At 40.0% G+C, this 23,528-nt stretch overlaps 1 protein-coding gene across 4 annotated transcripts in view; it reads left to right on the top strand.

Moving 5' to 3' along the window:
* LOC126272015 (uncharacterized) overlaps positions 1-23,528 on the top strand; it is a 103,323-nt gene that overhangs the window by 66,567 nt on the left and 13,228 nt on the right. For all 4 annotated transcript variants that reach the window (XM_049974508.1, XM_049974507.1, XM_049974509.1 and 1 more), the window contains exon 4: positions 8,416-8,592. In XM_049974508.1, coding sequence (XP_049830465.1) covers positions 8,416-8,592 — 177 coding nt within the window. The remainder of the gene's footprint in view (positions 1-8,415; positions 8,593-23,528) is intronic.

The following is a 23,528-nucleotide window of genomic DNA, read 5'->3' as shown; positions in this document are numbered from 1 at the left end:
GTCGATAGACACACAAACACAAACATACACACAAAATTCTAGCTTTCGCAACCAACGGTTGCTTCTTCAGGAAAGAGGGAAGGAGAGGGAAAGACGAAAGGTTGTGGGTTTTAAGGGAGAGGGTAAGGAGTCATTCAAATCCCGGGAGCGGAAAGACTTACCTGAGGGGGATAAAAAGAACAGGTGTGCACTCGCACACACACCCATATCCATCCGCACATACACAGACACCCCACCGACACTCTGTACCCCTACCTTCTTCCTAAAATTCACAAACCCAATTATCCCCGGCTGCCCCATTGTAGCTGGTTGCCAAGCACCCACAGAACGTATCTCTGCCTATGTAGATCAACACCTTCAACCCATTACATGCAGTCTTCCATCCTTCATCAAGGACACCAACCACTTTCTCGAACGCCTGGAATCCTTACCCAACCTGTTACCCCTGAAACCATCCTTGTTACCATTGATGCCACTTCCTGATACACAAATATTCCGCACTTCCAGGGCCTCGCTGCGATGGAGCACTTCCTATGAAATCCCCAAACCACCTTCCCTACCCCTCTGGCTCCTACCCTTCTAACCGCCCCCAGTGTAAAACCTGTCCCATGCACCCTCCCACCACCACCTACCCCAGTCCTGTAACCCGGATGGTGTACACGATCAAAGGCAGAGCCACGTGTGAAAGCACCCACGTGATTTACCAACCAACCTGCCTACACTGTGAAGCTTTCTATGTGGGAATGACCAGCAACAAACTGTCCATTTGCATGAATGGACACAGGCAGACAGTGTTTGTTGGTAATGAGGATCACCCTGTGGCTAAACATGCCTTGGTGCACGGCCAGCACATCTTGGCACAGTGTTACACCGTCCTGAGTTATCTGCATACTTCCCACTAACACCAACCTATCCGAACTCCTCCGCTAATTTCAAGTTGCCGCCGCTCACAACCTCACCTGTCTTTCAACAACTTCTTTGCCTCTGTACTTCCGCCTCGACTGACATCTCTGCTTGAACTCATTGCCTTTACAAATGTCTGCTTGTGTCTGTGTATGTGCGGATGGTGTGTGTGTGTGTGTGTGTGTGTGCGCGCGCGCGTGCGTGCGCGCGTGCGCGCGTGTGAGTGTATTCCTGTCCTTTTTTCCCCCTAAGGTAAGTCTTTCCCCTCCCGGGATTGGGAAGACTCCTTACCCTCTCCCGTAAAACCATTGGTTGCGAAAGCTAGAATTTTGTGTGTGTGTTTGTGTTTGTGTTTGTGTCTATCGACCTACCAGTACTTCATCATCTTTGTTTTTAGATATATTTGTATATACAGATATTTATAACTTTATAGCGGAGATGCTGAGTCGCAGATATGGAAAAAAAAGAGACTGTCACAAATATAACTTTCGGCCAGTAAGGCCTTTGTCAAAATTAGATGACAAACACACACACACTCATGCAAATGCAACTCTCACACATGTGTGCAACTCAGCATATTGTGAGTAGCAACCCTCATTTTCACAATATTGTTACATTCCAATGTGGATTTCCTGTTGTTTCAATGGAATGGATAACTTGACACGTATAAGACAATTTTTGTTTCTCAGATATCTCTGTATATCAATAAAACAATTATTCCACATTGGAGAAATTTTTTAAAGAAATTTACTTTGTTACTTCGTATCTTACCATTTAGCAATGTATTATTGTGTACTATCCTGATACTATTTACATTGCAGTCATTTTTTAGATATTGATGTACTTAACAATTGTTTGTTCCTCTGTATCAGATGCCACTCAAGAGGAGTTATAAACCCGAAAACCAGTTTTGGCAAATAAACATTTGTAGTGCAGTTCATGGTGTGTAAATGATGCTGTGTATTAAACTTTCACATGTCACTTTTGGGTAGTAGATCTGTGTGTAATTCAGCTGATGTCAAGATATTCTCAGTCAGCAAATTAATTCCAAAAGTATTACATACAGCTGTGAATCATCAGCAGTGTCTGTTCTTTCAGACATACTATGTAGCAGACTAAGCCTCTCTCTCTCTCTCTCTCTCTCTCTCTCTCTCTCTCTCTCTCTCTCTCTCTCTCTCTCTCTCTCTCTCCATGGCTCCATCTGCATATTTGCAAGCTAAGGACTGGGGAATCATCCCATGTAGGCTTCCACAGCCGGCGTCTTCATCAGTAAACACTTCCGGGCTAAATTGCCGTGGTCGATCTGTAGAACTACTTCTCCCTGACATTTCGTTCTCAACTACAGAGAACATCTTCCAAGGTGAGTCGACAACTGGCTGCTAGGAGCTGGGGCCGCCGCTTATAAGGAGATCGTAGAGGGTGCCACCGCATGTCACGTGGCGTCGATATGTAGCTACATATCGACACCACGTGACGTGTGGTGGCGCCCTCTACAATCTCCATATAAGCGGCGGCCACAGCTCCCAGCAATTGATCCCAGATGATTTTTGCCCAACTTCTCCACCCTTACAAATATCAATTTTTGTCTAAAGTTTTGTTTCAAAGTTAGTTTGTATTATAACAAAAAATTTTCTCTTTCATGAATTCCTGTTATAAAATTTTCTTGCCCTATGTTATACCTGAATCATTTCACCAAGCTCTGCTAATGATGTCAACAAAGCCCCCATCAGGCTTTCTCCTGAACAATACTGCCATATCAACTTATTGCAATATTGAATGCACTAGTTTTTTGGACTTTATTTCATCAAAGTAACTTTCCAGTAATCTTGAGAGAGCACTGGCTGTCCACCCATTAGGAAGAGATCCTTTTTTTGAGACAAAGTGTAACAACTTTATTTGAGCTCATACTTCCTCTTCCCCTGGAAGTTGGTGAATTAATAGCTAAAATTTTGTAAGGAAATGTCATCTTGTTGGTCTTAACGAAATGTCATCTCCTTGTTGTGTACACCACTATACTGAATGTGGGACTTTACATTTACGTCAGCTGTAATAACAAGAAGTGAGGCTGTTAAAGAGTCTATTTACAAAGCTAAGTTCCTGAAGATATACATTTGTAAGATTGCTATACAAACAGTATGTGTTTATCAGATACACGTCTTCAGCAGTGGTACTCAGTGCGACTGTGGTGTGCCTTCTTGTTGCAGGGGACCTACAGCTGCCACAGCATCTCTGTCACCAAATGCTTTGTTGCCATTGTTCCTCCTCTTCTGTTCCTCTTCTCTCCATCGCTTCATGGATATCTGTAAGCTATCCTTTCCATGGTCTTCCTCTTCTTCTTCCAGGAGGTTGCCATGGAAGTACTCTCTTGGGCCATCTGTCTTCTTCTATTCTTGTGACATGCACTAACCATCCTAGCTGTCTTTCTTCTATTCTATCAATAACACTATAATGAGTCTGTGTCCTTTCTATTATTTCCTCATTTCTTATGCAGTCAAGTCAGGAAATTCTACATGCTCTTCCCAAGTAGTCTATTTCTAAAGTTCTAAGTCTCTTTCTTTTTGTGGGTTCCCAGCTCTCACTCCTGTAGCTTGTTATTAGTTCCATGAAAGATTTGTATAAACACATTTTAACCTACAAACTCATTTTTAACGGCCAAAGTACAGGATTTAATTTTTGGATAGCCTTCCTTCCCTTCCTGATCTATTGTTGGATGTCTTTGTCACATCTTCCATCACATGGTAGGATACAACTCATGTACTTAACTCTTTACTCATTTCAGTATGATGTCTGCCAACATCCAAGTTATTTCCCTCCTCTGCACAACATAGATATTCCAACTTATCAAAATTAATTTTCAAACCCCACTAAGCATATAAGCTATATCCTCTTCGTTTGCTGCAACAACTTAATGACCACCATAGAAAAGTGTGTACATACACTGGTTTCCTACTGCGACATTCGAATGATAGCTTTAAAAAGACTGTCATTTGCTTTCTCAGGATCAACAAAGACTGCTTAGATTCCTTTCCAGTCTCTTCACCCCGATCTGCTTTAGGGCAAAGATGTTATCTACACATAACCTGCCTCTTGTAAAGCCACGAGTTTTTAATCATGTTCCTGTGGCTATATGACTGCACTGTTTGTTTGATATCTCATCGGTGCCAAATACATCACCCTTTAGGTGAATGACCTTATGTACAAAGGTGTACAGTCAACCAAGTGTATTTGGCAGATTAACGGACTGCAGTGGTATTCTCATTCCACTAACCCAACCTCTGGAAACATGACTGTTTCCCCAGTTAAGTGTCCTAATTTCATGGAGTGCCTCAAATGCCATGGTCAGGGTGGCAGGTTGCTCTAGACACGTATGTTTTAATGTGCCGTAGCAATATTGTCAGATGTTCTGACGGTTGTAATATCAACATGAGAGGTTATATGTTCACCCCTATCAGAATGCTGCTAAATTGTTCCCACACTTTTCTTGCTGACTGAAAAAATGCCTCCTCTATTTTTCAGCCTCGCAATGTTTTACTAGGTGATTTATTATTTGTTCATAGAGACATTAGGTGGGCAATAATCAGTTCTTTGAATAAGTCTTTGTTTTGATATCTTGCAGGTGCTACACACTTTGTTTGAGGATAAGAACTTTTTGCCCCTCTTCATACAAGGGAAGCAATTTGCAGGTTGTGACATTGTCACAGTTTTAGTTTTCATGATTGCGATCCCCACAATGTAAACAGACAGCTTTCGGAGTAGGGCAACATTGGGCTTCAAAACCCAGATTGTTACACTTCAGACACCACACCACAATATGGCCCTTAATTGATGTAATGTTATTATCCTTCATACTGTAATATCTTGAATGCCATCTTGTCGATTTGTCTCTCAACTTGACCAACACATACATCACATGATTCACAGTTCTTATTTCTGTGTGTCTCATTTTGAAGCACGGCTGTAATTCTGAGAGCAACTCTTCCCTTGACACATCTTGAAAATGTTATTAATTGTAATTCAGTTTCAATAGATCTTCTCCATTCATATTGACGGTGTTTCACTCATTATCATGTCTGATTCTGTCTTACAGAAGTTCACACTTTCTGGACTGAATTACAAGCACATTTTGTTTAGCTTTTCGTCATTGTCTTGCAAAGCCACAGCTACAATCAGAACATGTTCCATTATATTCGCATTATTAATTCTTTCTTTATTTACAGTGTTAAGTGTCTCAGTGATGGTCTCTTGCACAGTTCTTGATGTCTTCATCATGTCTGGCTTTAACCAAAATTGTCATGATTTGATTTGCACAACTTGTGTGCTATTTTCCTATCCTGTAGAGAGCTTAGCAGTAAGGAATGTAGCCATAGCAGCATCTTTTGATGCTAATTTTTTCCCTCTGGTTCTCTGTTGTCCATATGGTATGCCTTGGATTATTGCTGCCTTCAGATGATTCTTCACTTTGTTAATCCTGCCAGTGTTAGCATAGGCTTCCAGCAGGACCTAGAGTTCCAGGAAGTCTCTTGCTACTCCACTGTCAGGGTTGGTTAGTTAATTAGTTAGTTACATGTTCCGTGGATCACTTTGCACAATAGAGGTAATGATGTAGAACAAGTCATTTTACATTCACATTGTTAATTAGTTTGTACATATGGTGAATTTCTGAACATTTCTTGAGTTGGTAATTTATACCACTTACAACGAAACTTCATGAGGGAATAACTATACTGTGAAGCAATAGTCAGAATGCTCAACCTTCTTAAATCGATGTCTACAAGATGACCATGGGTGAGCACCACATTATTCTTACAGCATCCAATTGTGCCGTGAGGAATTTTCTCTCTTAAAGATGAGCTATCCCAGAACATTATTCCATATACCATTATTGAAGAAAAATATGTCAATGTACTGATTTGCCTCTCTCTAAGAATTGCAGTGATTCTAAGTGCAAATGTGGCAGACTTAAGTCATCAGGAGTTCCAAAATGTAGGTTTTCCAATTTAAATTCTCATCAATAAGGACACTTAAGGATTTGGAAGTTATTTCCCTATTTATTGTTTCTTCACTATGTGTTACACTTTTCATTGGTGTGCCTTTTTAAAAGTGATGGTGAGACCATTAGCAGAAAACTAGTCCATGATACTTTCAAGAACTTTCTTTACCATTATTTCTGTTTCTGTATGTAAGCTTGGATTGACTGCAATCTACAAAAAGAATTAATTTTGATTGCTGTATATTAGACAGATGATTGTTTGCATATATAAGGAGCAACAGTGGACCTAAGACTCAGCTTTGGGGAACCCCATATGTGATTTCTCCCCAGTCATAATTATGTCCCCCCAACTGTATTGTTACTGAGTCCAACTTTCTGCATTCTTGTAGTTAGATATGGCATTATCCATCTGTTGGCTATACCATCAATCCCATAAAACTTAAATTTATGTAGGAGAATACTGTAATTCACACAGTCAAATGCCTTAGATAGGTCACAGAAAATACCAACCGACACTATTTTATTATTTAATGCTTGTAAAATCTGGTGAGTGAACTTGTAAGTGGCATTCTCAGTAGAAGAATTCTTCTGCAACCCAAACTGTGATTTGCTGAGTATATTATTGTTGGAAATACTTCTCAAAAATTTTGGAAAATGTCAGCAGTGACTTAGATCAGTAGCTGTCAACATCTCTCTTATCATCTTTCTTAAAGAGGGGTTTAACAGTGGCATATTTCAGTCTCTTTGGTAAAATGCCTTGAGTTAATGATGCAGTACATAATTTGGATAAGACAGGGCTTATTATAGGGGAACAAATCTGTATTACTCTATTATAAGAATATCATAGAGGGAAACATTCCACGTGGGAAAAATATATCTAAAAACAAAGACGATGTGACTTAACAAACAAAAGCGCTGGCAGGTCGATAGACACACAAACATACACACAAAATTCAAGCTTTCGCAACTAACGGTTGCTTCATCAGGAAAAAGGGAAGGAGAGGGAAAGACGAAAGGATGTGGGTTTTAAGGGGGAGGGTAAGGAGGCATTCCAATCCCGGGAGTGGAAAGACTTACCTTAGGGGGACAGGTGTACACACACACACACACACACACACACACACACACACACACACACTCAAATGAACACGCGATCTAGTGGTGTATGTGCGGGTGAATATGTGTGCGCGCGCGTGCGCGATTGTATACCTGTCCTTTTTTCCCCCCAAAGGTAAGTCTTTCCGCTCCCGGGATTTGAATGCGTCCTTACCCTCCCTTTTAAAACCCACATCCTTTCGTCTTTCCCTCTCCTTCCCTCTTTCCTGATGAAGCAACCGTCGGTTGTGAAAGCTTGAATTTTGTGTGTCTATCGACCTGCCAGCGCTTTTGTTTGGTAAGTCACATAACCTTTGTTTTTAGATATATTACTCTATTATAAACATTATAAAAGCCAGATGAACCTTTATTTTTGAGAGACTGTATAATTTTCAGAATTTCAGAAGGGGAAGTGGGTGATACATTCATATGATTGAATTTTATGAGAGTTACTTTTCCAACATAGTGCTGTGATTTTTTTTCTTGAACTGTTTGTCCCTATGCTTTCTTCTCTATTTAAGAAATGATTATTAATAATTTGCTACCTGTGACTCATCATTTATAAAACTTCCTTTCAGTTCAATAGTGATGTTATCTTGCCCTGGAGCTGGTTGTCTTGTTTCACTATGTTCCAGTAGCCTTAAGTCTGCTGTCAGAGTTACTGATTTCTGACATTATGTACATGTTCCTTGATTATCTAGTAACCTTTCATAGTAATTTTGAGTAGTTTCTTTAGTGTGCACCTACTTCAGGATCCCTACTTGTTCTTGGCAAAGACACATCTCCCTTTTCGTTTCGCAATATAGTTTAATCCCTCTAGTGACCCTTGTTTTTTTACATGGCTGTTTAGTGTCCTTTCTGATTAGTTTATGTTGAAAGCTATTTCCAAATAATGATTTATCATGATATAGATTAAATGTTACGTAAGCATTTGGTTAATTACATATATCGTCCCAGGTCATCTCCTGTAAACTGTTCTTAAATACATTTGTCATGGAGTCATTAATTATTCTGATTTCCACTGAGGAGTGTTTACACTATAAGGCATGGTATTATTTATCCTAACTTACTGCGCATCATGAACAGAGAGAGCATTAGTTGTTGGGTAAACAGTTATTTTATTGCTTTGAGCTTCAACAAAGAAAACCTTATCAGTTAAGTTCCTACTGTCGTTACCCACCCATGTTGGAAAGTTAATTATTGAAATCAAATTTTAGGATCCAAATAAGGATCTAAACCTGTGATTATGTGGAGCCAAGACAGGCACAGGAAGTCTATCTTTTCAGATCTCTCTAAATTTTCCAGAGATATTTTGTTGATTTAAATGCAAGTTGATAACATATAGTTATATTGAATATTACTTGATAGTATTTGGTCATTTATTTCTTTATCATCAGCTACCATTTAACTGGAAATAACATTTACAGATGCAGCTTAGCTGTTGCAATTAGTCGATGCCGTCCTCAGCAAGTGATCCAGCTTGTCCTAATCAGTGGCGGAGGTCCTACACCCCTTGCTCCACATACTGTAGACTGTAGGCCTGTATCCAATTCTGCGTGCCTAATGATGTGCATGCAACCTCTTCTGAAATGTGGCTTTAGAAGGTAAACTGTTTTGTATTATATTACAGAAATCAGGCAATGAGTAATAACTTATATTGTCCTACAGCATGTTTTGTCCTAGAAAATTTGAGGTGCGTGTAGTATCATGTCAGTGTAGCACATATTAATTTTTCAGTCCTGGATTTTATCTTGTGCATTGCACCATCATCTATTAATGAAGTCTCAAACAAGAGCTTTTCTCTTTAAATATAAAGAGTTTCTATACACGTTTATTGTACATAATTGATCATTTGTGTACAAATGTAATTGCAATATGACAATGCAGCTTTAGAAATATTTTATGTAATTATTGAATATTTATGTATTTCAAAGTTGAGTCGTATGAATGTCAAGAATTATATCTCTGAAAATAATCCGTTTTTGAAAAATGTAATGTAATTGGATAGATAAACAGCCTACCCAGCCAGCGGATCCTTCTTCTGGCTGAGGGGTTGAAGGGGAAGGAAGAGGGGTGAAGGAAGAGGACTGCTGAGATTTAGGAAATGGGGAGGGGTTCCAAAAGTCACTCTGAAGTCAGAGGGGACTTACTAGACAGGATGGGAAGGAAAGAAATTAAGAAAGAAGTTACTAGTAGATACACCACTACAGATACACACTTGCTCTTCTTTTCATTGGTTCAGATATGATTAATATTTCTATCTATAATGATTACGAGTGACAGTAACAACTCTCCATATAGTTGAGGCACTGAGTTGTCAATAGGGACATAAACTAAATGAAAAATATTCTTATGCTTTCAGATGATATTCAGCTTCAGAGCTAATTAGTACAAAATAAGAATACACCAGCTTGCCTACATTGTCCCACCCAGCTACATTATACTGGCCCAGTCGAGCTACAGTGCCAGTATAATGTTGTTAACCAGGACAATGCAGCCACATGAAACATGGTTTACTGTGCTGTGTTCTAGTGGAAACCACTAGGTCTCTGCAATCATAGGCCCTATATATGCTTCACTCACTGTGATGCTGACTGGCTTTGGGACATTGGCTTAATTACCCAGATCATGGTAATGGTACAAATCTCTTATTACATTTTAATAAGAATGAACTTTGAGGTGTGCTGGGTGCGATTTGGTTGGATCCCTATCAAGCAAAACTGTTGAAACTTCCTGGCAGATTAAAACTGCGTGTCGGACCGCGACTCGAACTCGGGGACCTTTGCCTTCCGCAGGCAAGTGCTCTACCAACTGAGCTACCCAAGCACGACTCACGCCCCGTCCTCACAGCTTTACTTCTGCCACTGCAGAGTGAAAATCTCATTTTGAAGCAAAACAGTTGTTAGCAGTCAGCCTGTAGGTACATTCTACACACCAGTAGCATAAAACATACCCTGGCAAGCAGGGCTCTGGCTAGGTGGACCATTACTTTCCTAGCTATTCTTGAAACGTCATTGAATCCTTCAACAATCATAAACATTCCCATCAGCTTGGGTGGACTGAGACTACTATAAATGACCCACAGGAAAAATGGCAGGAGGAGGCTAGGCATGATGGGCTCAAAAAACTTCAAGGGATTAGCCAAAATGTCATTCTTATTATTAATAGGATAGAGGGGATGTTTTAACAAGTGCCCTCCTCTTTAAATTTACATCTGTACTCTACAAACCACCCTGTGGTGTTTAGCAGATGTCTGTTTGTGTATGAATGTCACTTCCCCTCTTTCCTTTTCCAGTCATGAATAGTTCATGGGAAGAGCAATTTCTGGTAAGCCTCCATGTGAGTTCGAATCTCTCCAATTTTAACTTCATGGTCCTTTTGTGAGATATACATAGGAGCGAGCAATATTTTTGTTGACTCTTCTAGGAATTACGCTCTTGAAACTTCAACAATAAACCATACAATTATGTAGAACACTTCTTGTGGAGCATCTGCCACTAGAGTTGGTTGACCATCGATATTTAGTAACACATTGTTTGTCTTGGTACCTTAAAATCTGTAAAACAAAACAAACAAAAATGATGTCATAGTAGTTGAAACTAGCTGATTGAAGCAGGTGGAAAAATTAAGAAACTCCAAAAAACTGGATGACTTTAACTTAGTAACTGAGATGCACAACTCCCCCAAGCAATGTTACAGCTAGGTGCTATTGTATAATGGAAATAGATATGTTGGAAATTAATCAAGAATGGGCATCAGAGGAGCAGTCAACTTGATACAAACAACATGAAGAAATAATAGGAGAGCTAAAGAAGAGGATCACTTTTGCTGTGACATGGAACACTGTAGCTACCCAAGAATCTAATTGCAACCTTCCCTTCTCCTTTGAGTTAGGCCGTGTAACTTCTTGAGGTGTAGCAAGTGCAATTGTTTTGACCATATGATAATTATTTATAAAGGAGAAACAGCGTTTGAAAATGTGGAAAGGCAGACCATGAATCTGGCACAAACAGCCCATCTCTAGCAGTGTGCATCGACTGTTATGGGAGCCACCGTGTGCGGAGACAAGAATTCCGTATTCACTGCGGAGGGAAAAAAAAATTTCGGATAACAAAAGTGAAAAAAACTGATCTACGCAGAAGCCAAGAAAGAATTAAGGTGGTGCAACTTTTAGTCTTTGCTACCTCACACACTTCCTTGGCAAAGGAGCCTACCAGTAGTTTGAATTAGGATAGATTGCCTCTTAACACTTAGAAGGAAGCATTGAGGAGCAGACAAGCCCATTTAACCCTTTTGATTCCCAACAGTACAAAAACAAATACACAGAAGTGCCAGAGAAACTGGTATAGGCATGCAGATTCAAATACAGAGATATGTAAACAGGCAGAAGATGGTACTATAGTTTGCAAAGCATATATAAGACAACAAGTGTCTGGCACATTTGTTAGATCGGTTACTGCACTACAATGGCAGGTTATCAAGATTTAAGTGAGATTGAACGTGGTGTTACAATCGGCGCACGAGACATAGCCCCTCCGAGGTAGCGAGAAAGTAGGGATTTTCATGTATCATTTCATGAGTGTACCATGAATATCAGGAATCCAGTAAAACATCAAATCTACAACATCACTGTGGCCTGAAAAAGATCCTGCAAGAACAGGACCAATGACGACTGAAGAGATTTGTTCAGCGTGACAGAAGTACAACCCTTCCACAAATTGCTACAGATTTCAATGCTGGGCCATCAGCAATTGTCAGCCTGTGAACCATTCAATGAAACATCATCGATATGGGCTTTCGGAGCTGAAGGCTCACTCGTGTACCCTTGATGACTGTACAGCACAAAACTTTACACCTCGTCTGAGCCCATGAACACTGACATTGGACTGTTGATGACTGGAAATATTTTGCCTGGTCATACAAGTCTCGTTTCAAATTGTATCGAGCAGGTGCTCATGTACGGGTATGGAGACAACCTCGTGAATCCATGAACCCTTCATGTCAGCAGGGAACTGTTCAAGCTGGCTCTGTAATGGTGTGGGCGTGTGTAGTTGGAATGATATGGGCTTCTGATATGTCTAGATATGACTCTGACAGGTGACATGTATGTAAGCATCTTGTCTGATCACCTGCGTCCGTTCATGTCCATTGTGCATTCCAACAGACTTGGGCAATTCCAGCAGGACAATGCGACTCCCCACACATCCTGAATTGCTACGAGTGGCTCCAGGAACACTGTTCCGAGTTTAAACACTTCTGCTGGCCACCGAACACCCCAGCCATGAACATTATTGAACACAGCTGCCTTGCAACATGCTGTTCAGAAGACATCTCCACCAAACTTGTACTCTTACAGATTTATGGACTGCCCTGCAGGATTCATGGTGTCAATTCCCTCCAGCACTACTTCAGACATTAGTCGAGTCCATGCCACATCATGCTGTGGCACTTCCGCATGCTCACACGGGCCCTACACGATATTATGCGGGTGTGCCAGTTTCTTTGGCTCTTCAGTGTATAATTTTAAAATTTTTCACTGTAGTAAACTTCATTAGCATAGTAAGCAATGAATATAAGAAGAAACTGGCAAAAAGTAATTTTAAGAACATTGTTTCACTTTGAAACATAATTTTAAAATTTTTCACAAAATTAACCTGTATTATCTTAGTAAGCAACAAATATGAGAATAAATTGGCAAAGAGTAAACAATCAATTGTTTTAAGGAGATGGTTTCACTTTCAAACCCCTAGGGCATATAGTTTACAACTACCGCATCATGTTGTGATATACTTGAAAGCAAATTCACATTTTTCCTAGATACAGTTCCACATCTCTAAACACAGATGAACTCGTAATGCCTAAAACAAGTTATGGTTCTAGATAACAAGCAAAAATGTACCTAAAATTCGATATATTTTGTTTGAAAACTACATATTGTCCTAGTGTTTTCATTTCGAAACCATCTGTAAAAGTAATAGTACAAAAGAAAATTTATGATACAGTGACTGTATATATACATCCTTGCACTGTCAAAGCTCTGCCATTATTTTATTTAAACAAAGACGCATGTTACAATCTCCTACAATAAAGTAGCGCAATCTTCGTGCCAACTGTTGCTTTGAAATGGTATTTTTTCAGGCAGAAAACACTTGTACATGAAGGGTTAAAAATAAACTTCTAAATGTTATAAGCTGTCAGGCAAAGTCCTTAATGAAATTGAAAAACAAACGCGCACAAACACACACACAAACGGTCATTATTACATGCCTTCAAGCCTCTGAGGTGTGCTGTGTGTGTGTGTGTGTGTGTGTGTGTGTGTGTGTGTGTTGAAAAAATCACTGACTTCCCCTATGGAGCAGTGCATTTTTCTGAATGTTGGAATTGAGACTTATCATACAAGAAGGATCTCTTTCTCTGTGTCTTCAAGAGAGACATTTTACAAATACTGAAACTCCTGTACTTGGAGTGTCTAGCCTCCACAGAAAAAATATCTTTACTGGTGACTTGGTGAAACAATGATGATATTAATTGAGGATGTGTGCAATTGTCAGTTATACCCTCAAATGATTTATTGCTGAAATACTCCATCCATTTTTGCTTTTTGAATATTTAAACAAATGTAGGACTGATAGACTGGGGCTCTACCACTGCCTCCCTTTGGGATCAAGTAATTAAGGGTATGTGCGTCTTGTTACCCATTTCACGACAACATCGTCATATCAGCTGTAGATATCTCATTTAGTTTTGCATGTTCTTCCAGACCTTGCCTGGTAGGAAACCTTTAATGGCTTATGTGCAAATGACTATTTCCCCATCTTCGGATACACTCAGCAAACCACCATAAGGTGCATGGCAGAGCGTACATACCATTGTACCAGTTATTAGGGTTCCTTCCTGCTCCAGTCACTTTTGGTAAATGGGAAGAATAATTGTTTGAATGCCTCTGTGCATGCAATAATTATTCTAATCTCATCCTCACAATTCCTGTTTGAGCGATACATACGGGGTTGTGGTATACCCCTAGAGTAATCATTTGAAGCCGGTTCTTGAAATTTTATTAGTATACTTTCTCAGGGAAGTTTACATCCATCTTCAAGAGTCTGCCAGCTAAGTTCCTGCAGTATCTCTGTGACACTCTTCCATCAATTAAACAAATCTGTCACCATTTGTGCTGCCCATCTCTGTATACGTTCAGTATCCCCTGTTAGTCTACATTCAGTATCCCCTGTTAGTCCTATCTGGTACGAGTCTCACACACTTGAGCAATATTGTGGTATAGGTTGCACGACTGATTAGTAACCAATCTCTTTTGTGGACTGGTTTTCACTTTGCCTGTATTTTTTGAACCTGTGTTATCATTCCACTTCATATCTCTACAAAGTGTTACACCCAGATATTTGTTTGAGTTGGCTGATTCCAACGGAGACTCATTGATATTATAGTTATAGGATGCGACTTTTTTTTGTTTTGTTTTGTGAAGTGCAAAATTTTACATTTCTGAACATTTAGAGCAAGTTGCCAGTCTCTGCACCATGTTGAAATCTTATCAAGATCTGACTGGATATTTATTTTGTCAGATAGTACTTCATTATCAATATTGTCTGCAAGATCATTAATATACAACATGTACAGCAAGGGTCCCAACACACTTCCTTGGGGTGAGCCTGAAGTTACTCCTGCATCTGATGACGACTCTCCATCCAAGATAACATGCTGTCTCCTCCCTACCAAAATGTTCTCAATCCAGTCACAAACCTTACATGATACCCCATATGATTGTACTTTGACAATAAGCCTAGATGCAGTACTGAATCAAATGCTTTTCAGAAACCAAGAAATACTGCATCTACCAGGTTGCCATGATCCAAAGCTTTCAGTATGTCATGGGAGAAAAGTGCGAGTTGGGTTTCACATCTGAATTCATCTATCAGATGGAGCAGATCTTGGGAGACTGATGTTCAGAAAGTCTTACTGGACACTTAACAGCCATTTGACAGTTTTTGAACTGTGCAAGTGTCCAGAACTGAGTGGATCACATCACAGCAGATGTACAGTATCAGGGTGTCTCCTAATAATACCTGGGGGGTCACATTTCTGGGACAGTTAATAAGAATAATTCTGCAACTACATCCAGGACCCTGCTTACCATCGCTATCTGGTGACACAAGAGAGGGACATTTGTGATTTGTGCTTAAGTAATATTAAGGAATACGACCTTCTCCCCTTCTCCTTGTGGGAAATAGGTTCCGCATTTTCTGTGCTTTGTAACTCTGCTTAATTACACATCATATACTAAATACAGCTTAATCAATAACCAAAGGAAATCCTCTTTCAGCTTCATAGTGGAATTTGGCTTCTTCTTCTTCTTCTTCTTCTTCTTCTTCTTCGCCTAGTTCCCATGCCAACCTCACAAGGTGCCTCCAAATGATTCTGTCTTGTGCTGCTTCCCCCCAATTAGTTATGCCCAACTTGTTGCTTATTGCTTTAATTTCATTTACCCAAGTAAACTTGGTTCTCCCTCTTGGTCTCTTACCATGTGACTTCCCCATGAATATTCTTGAAACCATTTGTACTCTTTTATTCTCTTCAGATGATCCATCCACTGGATGGAATTTACTATGCTTATTATTGTTAGACCAAAGATTTTCCTATAAACTTCATCATTTTAGTTAAACTGCATGTTTCTGCTGCATAGGTTAGGACTGGTCTGATCATTGTATTACATGGCTACCTTTGTTTATCTTGTCCATAGTGTAAGCCCTAGAAGTTTTTGTGTGAAGTAGTAGGCCCTATTTTAATTTTGCTGTGTCATTTTCACTGCTCTTTTGTTTCTGGTTTTATTTGTCTATCATTGCACTCAGAAATTTGAACAGTTCAGTGCATTCAAATGTGTGTTTGCTAATTATTAGATGTGACTGGTGATCATGTTCATCTCATCATCTTGGAACTGTCATGTGTTTTGTTTTATGATCATTTACTTTTAGGTCAAGTTTGGGTGCTTCTTCTGTGAGCTCCACAAGTGACTATCAAATCACTATTTCAGTTTTGCCATTGTGCACTATATCATCTGCATTTGCTAGTAGTTTCCTCACAACACTCTCCAAGGCTGTGCGGAAGGGAAGAGGGGCAGGTCATTTCCCTGTCTAGTCCAGTTTTATTTTTAAAATGGTCAGATTTTATTCTGTTTATCAAAACCCTTATCATCATCCTAACTCATTTTACAAAGCTATGGGTTTAATTGGACATCTCAAGTCTGCCATTGCGTTCCTCTGGCTTTGACTTGAATGGAGTCATAAGCTTTCATAAAATTAATATTCAAGTAATGCGTTTTTTTCTTCATTGCCATACTTGTTCATTTATTCTTCTGATTACAACTATATTGCAGTTGTAGATCTATTCCTATGAAAGCCATTTTGATAAGTCTTCCAAGTCTCCTTTTTTGTGTAGCAGTACTATTAATGATTCTTTTCATTCTGTTGGTATGGTCTCAGTTTCCCATATTACCTGTATCTGGTAAAACAAACATCTGTGCAGTGCTTCACATTTTAGTACCACAGCTGTGTTTGTCACTTTCATTTGCCTTGCAATTTTTTAGATGTTTTATATTTCCCACCACCTCTTCATACGTCAGTTCTGGCATTTGTGCATTATTAGGGCCATTGCTGGAATTTGTAATTGTAATTCCGGGTCAGAACAGGCCAGTAGATTGTCAAAATATTCCTTGCTTCTTGATAAAATTTTGCGTGGTTCAACCATCATATTCCCATCCTTATCCGTCATGTTACATTTTTCATTACATTTGAAATTTGGCTGAGAAGCATATTTCCCAACTCCTGGACAGTAGCCATTTTACTCTCAATTTTAAAACAAATAAGACCATATATGCCCCAGTAGTTCTCATGGCACCAATCTCACTAGCTATTTGCCCCAGTAGTTCTCAGCACCAATCTCACTAGCTGAAGAAAGACCTCGGTGCTCGTTGTCAGCCATAGTATAGTGTGGGCTCTGGAAACCGGTCACTACCTAGTTGCTTGATTTGTGACATCAGGTGGAATTACTCCACACTCTGGAATCTAGTACATCTGAAAGTGACAGTTCAACAGGCATTTCTAAGCAGGCAATGCCTCATAGGTGTATTCTTCAATGTGGATGATTCTAACAATACTGCCTGAAAGCATAATATACTGCTGCACCTCCACCAATGGAGTTACCATGGATATCTCACTTTTTCCATAAATCCTTTCTATTAGAAAGATATTTTAAATACTGAGTCTAGAATGTCCTGTCCAAACATTTTAAGTAGAGCAACAGTATCCTTCAAGGGAGTATTTTAAGTGTAATAGTAGACGCCATTGCAATAAATAATATTACATCCGCAGTAAGGATCCCTGTACAATGCTGCTTATTCATTGATGACTTCATCTTTTTTTCATCATCCAGTCTTGCAATAACCACTTGATCAGGAGGCTGGGAGACTAAATGAAAATCACAAGGTTTAAGTTCTCTTCCATAAAACTGTTTGTGTTCCTTCTAATCATTTTCATTTCATCAGATACGTGTTTAAAAGATGTGGGATATCTGTCTCAGTTTTAAGGAAAAGGTGGAAATTCTGGGTCTGAACTTTGATGAAACGCTATCACAGCTGCTACACTTCAGAGACCCGAAATTAAGTTTTATGCCATGGCCTTAAATATTTTGATATGCATTAGTCACAAGTTTTGAAGTCCTGGCTGAATTATATGCTCCAATTGTATAAAGACTTTGTGAGATCTTGGCTTGAAAATGAAGGTACGATTGGATGCTGTGGTGGGACATGTAATCCACCAGCTTAACAGGCCAGTGAAATGTGTGACCGAAGTATGACCCTGTAGGAGCCACAGTATTGTGAACCAAAAACAGTTTTGATAACAACAGCCTGTTGACATGGGAAAATTACTGTGCTGCCACTGCTAACAGAGGTGCCACCAGGAGATGCAAAATTGTGCACTTCGAAGTCTAGTGTGTTTAGAAGGTCCAAATCTGAAATTTTAGTAATCCAGATGGTGGTGGTGACCAGTACTTGAACTGTCCAAGAATATTCAAGATATTTGATTGCAGAACAAAACTGTCTCATAATAATAATGCTGTTGTTAGTGCAGCCAGGCACAGTAAACTAGATAACACAACTTGCACATATAGCACATCTGGACCTGAGTGCGCTTCATCAGCTTCTGAATCCGAGTTTGTGCTGCCAAGGCATGTGTCATCCATGTTAATTTTATGTGCAGCATTGCATACTTTCTCCTTGTGACCTGATTTACCACAAAATGTGCACTTTCCTTTTCACAAATAGCATATTGGAACTTTGGGAAGCATGGTTGCCTAAAGTCAGAGAGGAGTGGGATGCTGTACCTGGCAGGGATGCGAATCATGACTGGTGAGGTTGGGCCCAGGACACGTGCGGTTATCGGATAGTGAACAGTCACTGAAGAACTCGGCATCTGTTGAAATTCTTGAATGAGTGAAAGGCATGCCAAAAATGAGGGGTTGTTGAGTTCCAGATCATTTCAGAGACCCTCATCAGGTGCTTGGACCAATACCATATCTCTCACCAAAGAATGAGCATATAATTGCTTACACTTGGAATTGGTGCACTGGAAATGATGGTTTTGAGAAAGACACTGTAACTGCACAATGCATTCCCATACTTTTTGTAATGATGGGCAGCTACCACATGGATTTGAGAATTGATATACTGCATTAGTTTATTTTAAGCTGTTCGTAAGACAAGTCATGTGGTTCAGTCTCAGTATTCAACTGTTGAAAAAGGCAATACACATCAGCATCCAATTATGCTAATAAGAAAGTTCATTGATAGGTATCACCTGAGGTTCCATGTGTGATATAATGCTGTTCCAGGTAGGCGATATAGGTGGCTGACGATTCCGTTTTGTCAAATGCAGGAAATGATGGCAGCACAACTCGGAAGCCTTTGATCGTGGAGTGTGTTTATGGCCAGTATTGAAAATCTCTGGTAATGCGGTGATTGTGGCTATCTTTTCCAACATGACTTCTTTAACTTGCTGCATATTTTGCAGGAGTAGCTCTTGGATGGTCACATCCGTGTTGACAGCAGATGTACTTAAATGAGAATTGAATGTTAGTACACAATATATGCGAAATACTGTCTTACAACCACTGTCTAGTCTGGGTGATATTTTGAAGAATTCTGGGTGAAATGCACTTAATACCTTGTTACCATTGACTAAAGTGATGTGACAAGGACTGACTAAGCAAGAACAAGCTCCCAGGCAGACATACAGCAATAAACCCTTTATTAACAATACCATGAAAGACACACTTGTAATTAAACCACAAGGGCTACAGCTAAATCATTCTAAGAAACACAACAAAACTACCTGGAACAGTTGGGAATGTCAAACTGTTTGATAACTAGATAATCACTTACAAGAGGGAATTGAAGGTTCATAGTGAAGCAATATCACTGTGAAACTGACATTATAAATTCTATGTCCAGATGGATCGCTGGTTGACAGCTGTAAGGAATTCACAATCACAAGAAAAGTGTAATACCATTGGATAGCAGGTCCTGCCACCTGAGTCTGTACAAGCCAAACTTTTTGAGCATTGCTTGTTCTAGACTGCTGGCAGATCATAGAGGGCTTTGAAGGCAGAGGTGTCCAGGATGTTGCATCAGCTTCAACTGCCTGGCTGTGTTTTGGTGGTATTTTAAGTACAGCCTTGGCAGATGGATCAGGCACAGACTACTTGCAGTCTAGTGACATGGTGGACGCAAGTAGGGTTGCGATAGCCACACCTCCTAATGGCGATGTTGACGCTGTCTGTTGGTGAGGCACCTCTGGTTGTAGCAGTGGCTGTCAGAGATTCCCATGTCAACCAGATGTTTTATTGTTGTCCTTCACAACTGTTTGTTTCTGGTACGCAGTGTCATTGCTCCTGTAGGACCACACTTTGTCAACCCATCTCGTTGGCCTGTAATATTGGTGAGCTACATGTCCCAGCACCGCAGTTGGTATAGCCAAAGAATTTAAATGTTAAATATTGGTTTTAATGATAGATCTGTACTGCAGCCCAAGGTGTACGATTGAAGTCAATTATTTGTCTGTGAACTGACAAAACTAACGAATGTGAAAGTGGTGTCTTGGTTACAGTTATAGACTGATCTGCAATGCAGCCAGAGATATGTGTAACCTTGGACGCTGACAGTTTCATTCTCCAATTCCTGAAAATTTGGACACTTAAATAGAAAGATTGCCTTCCCTATGTGCTGCTGGACGTGGCAATCTTTAATTTGTATATGCTACCTTCAGATACATCATACAGTACTGGACTCTACTTTTTACTACTATGTCATTCTGCATTTAACAGTTACATGATTTTTGAGGGATTCATTGTGGCAGCAACCCACTCACAAAGTTTAAATTTCAAACATTAACCTATGTTTACTTGCATGTCTGGATGAACAGACATTAATGATGATTGACAGCTGTCTGAAAATAATTTGAAATAAATTCACTGGATGCAAATCTCTTCGCATTACCTGTGTCTGGTGTAGATGTGCTACTTAATAGCGACATGAAGATTCGTGTTGAACAGAGCTCGAACCTGGATTTCCGCATATCACAGGTGGTCACCTTAACCACTTGGACTGTCAGTGCGCGCCTCCTGGACTAACACATACTTCCGTATGTCACACTGTATACATCCCTATACCATAGTCCCCTACATTCATCACACAGATTTACTTGGTATTCTCTCACCTGTGAGATTGGGATTATAAATAATCGAGGGCCATGATAGTATTGTCTTGTGTTCACGTTGCCATGTAATATTTACTTGCATATCTGTAGGGACAGACATTAATGAAGATTGATTGTCAAAAAACGAGTACAAATTAAATTTCAGAAATGCGAATATCTTGGCACCAGTTGTATTCAGTATAGATGTGCCACCTCTAGTGATGTGGAAATTTGTGCCGGACCAGAACTCAAACCTGGATTTCCTGTTTATTGTGAGCTGTCACCTTACCCACTGGGGCTATCCCAGTCTGCCATAAATTTTCGCATATCACTAATAGGCAGTACACCTATACCTAACACAGCTGATGCCAATACATCCGCATTCAGCGAATTTATTTCAAATTAATTTCAGACAGCTGTGAATCATCGTTAATCTCTCCAGAATGAAATTTTCACTCTCCAGCAGTGTGCATGCTGATACGAAACTTCCTGGCAGATTAAAACTGTGTAGCAGATCAAGACTCGGCATACAGTTTAAATCTGCCAGGAAGTTTGATCATTAATGTCTGTTCAAACAGACATCTGTGATGTTTGTATGCAGACTGAAGTGACAAATGAAAATTTGTACCATGGCCAAATTTTCATTCGTCGCTTCAGTCTGCACATATACATCATAGATGTTTGTGACTTGAAAAGGTCTCTGGCACCATATTGTTTCATTTGATTAAAGCACCTATGCCTGGGTTTCAGGTAGACTCCCCTGTTTCGTTTAATGCTGTGATGGTATTCCAGTACAGTTTAGGGGGAATACCAAGTGAGCTGAGGTGTGAATGGGAATTTGGATTGTGGGGGGAGACATGCTAGGGTAGACCATGCACTTGTGCAAAGCCTCTGTACCAGGATGGCATAATGGTTAGTGCATCTGCCTAGTGAGTAAGAGACCAGGGTTCTAATCCTGGCCTTTCTATGAATTTTCATTTATTACTTCAGTCTGTTCGTTCAAGCATGCAAGTAAATATTACGTGCAAAGACAGGACAGTGATATCAGAGTCTTAGTTCCTCACACTCTCGCTCTCACTGATGTGGGAATGCAGACTTAAGTTGTGAGCACTAACTGATGAATGTAGGAGACTCTGGTATAGGATTGTAAACAGTGAGACATGTGGAAGTTCGGATCAGTTCAGGAGGCACGCATGGGTAACTCATAGTAGTCAAAACGACCACTTGTGATAAGTGGGAAATCCGTGTTTGAGACCCGATCCTGCACAAATTTTCATATGTCGCTTATAGATAGAACATCTATACTTGACATAGCAGATACCTAGATATTCACATTCATTGGATGTATTTCTAATAAGTCTATGCGTCTCATTGTAAGTTTTATGAAGAAGAAAAGAAAAATTAACCTTAAGTGCTAGAAGGTGAGCTCATTACTATTCAATGTTCTTTATTAAACAGTGGAAAATGCAGGATGAAATAATGACAATATTATAAAAAGGATAGACTGCTACTCACCATATAGAGGAGATACGCCAGATACAATAGAAAGACTACTAAACATGTAAGCTTTCAGCCAGAAGGACTGCTTCTTCTGAAATAGACATCCCCCCTCCCTCCCCCCCCCCCCCCCCCCACACACACACACACACACACACACACACACACACACACACACACACACACACGCGACCACTGTCTCTGGCCCCGGCAACCCTGATCAAAAGAATCAGGACAACTGTTTGTGGACATTAATGTGGAATGTTTCCACCGTTTGCCTGTACAACAGCTGGAACTCTGCTGGAAACACTTCCCAGCAAGTGTATGGAGGAGGTATGTGCCACACCATTCTTCCTCAAAGGCAGAAACCAGAGAAGGTAGTGATGTTGGACGATTGTGTCGGAAGAGAAGTTGTCATTCTAACTCATCCCAAATGTGTTCTGTTGGGTTCATGTTGAGACTCTGGGCAGTCCAGTCCATTTCAGAAGTGTTATTGTCTGCAGACCATTGCCTAACAGATACTGGTTTGTCAGGGTTCATTGTCATGCTGACAGAATCAATCATCATCTCAGAATTGTTCCTCTACCGTACATAGTACACAACGCTGTAAAAAGTGTTGGTACCTTCCTCATATAGTATTTTCTTAAGTGCAATAAGAGGAGCAAAATGTAACCACAAAAAGCACCACCATACAATAACACCACCCTCTGTGTATTTGACTTGACACTACACGTAATGTCAGAAAATGTTCTCCAGGCATTTGCCAAACCTAAACCCTTCCATCAGATTGCTACAGGGTGTGCACGACTCATCACTCTAAAACACTCATTTCCAGTCATCCACAGTCAAACAGTGTCACTCAGTACACCACATCAAGTGTTTCTTAGCACAGACTGCAGAAATTTGTGGCTTATGAGGAACTGCTTGACTGTTGTACCCATTTCTTTTTAACTCCCTATGTGCAGTCATTGTGCTAATCTGGACTGCAGGTAGCACTTCGGAACTTAAGAGTTATTCCTTCCACTGATTTCATGAGATTTTGTTATAACCACCCTCTGCAATGCTTTACAGTCTATGTCCATTAGTACAGAAAATCTTGCTGGTCTCGGTTTAGCTGTGGTTGTTCCTACGCATTTCCACTTTACAATCACACCACTAGCAGTTGGCTTGAGCAACTTTACAAGGGTTGAAAGTCCTTGATTGATTTCTTACTCCGGTGACGATGTTTGAGAAACTGCATGGTGTATTAGAGGTTCGAATTTGAAGTGTTTGTGCGCACATGG

This window comes from Schistocerca gregaria, chromosome 5 (genome assembly GCF_023897955.1).
Source record: "Schistocerca gregaria isolate iqSchGreg1 chromosome 5, iqSchGreg1.2, whole genome shotgun sequence".
NCBI classification, from domain to species: Eukaryota; Metazoa; Arthropoda; class Insecta; order Orthoptera; family Acrididae; genus Schistocerca; species Schistocerca gregaria.
The sequence above is the reverse complement of the archived record's forward strand: the minus strand, read 5'-3'. Positions and strand labels throughout refer to the sequence as shown.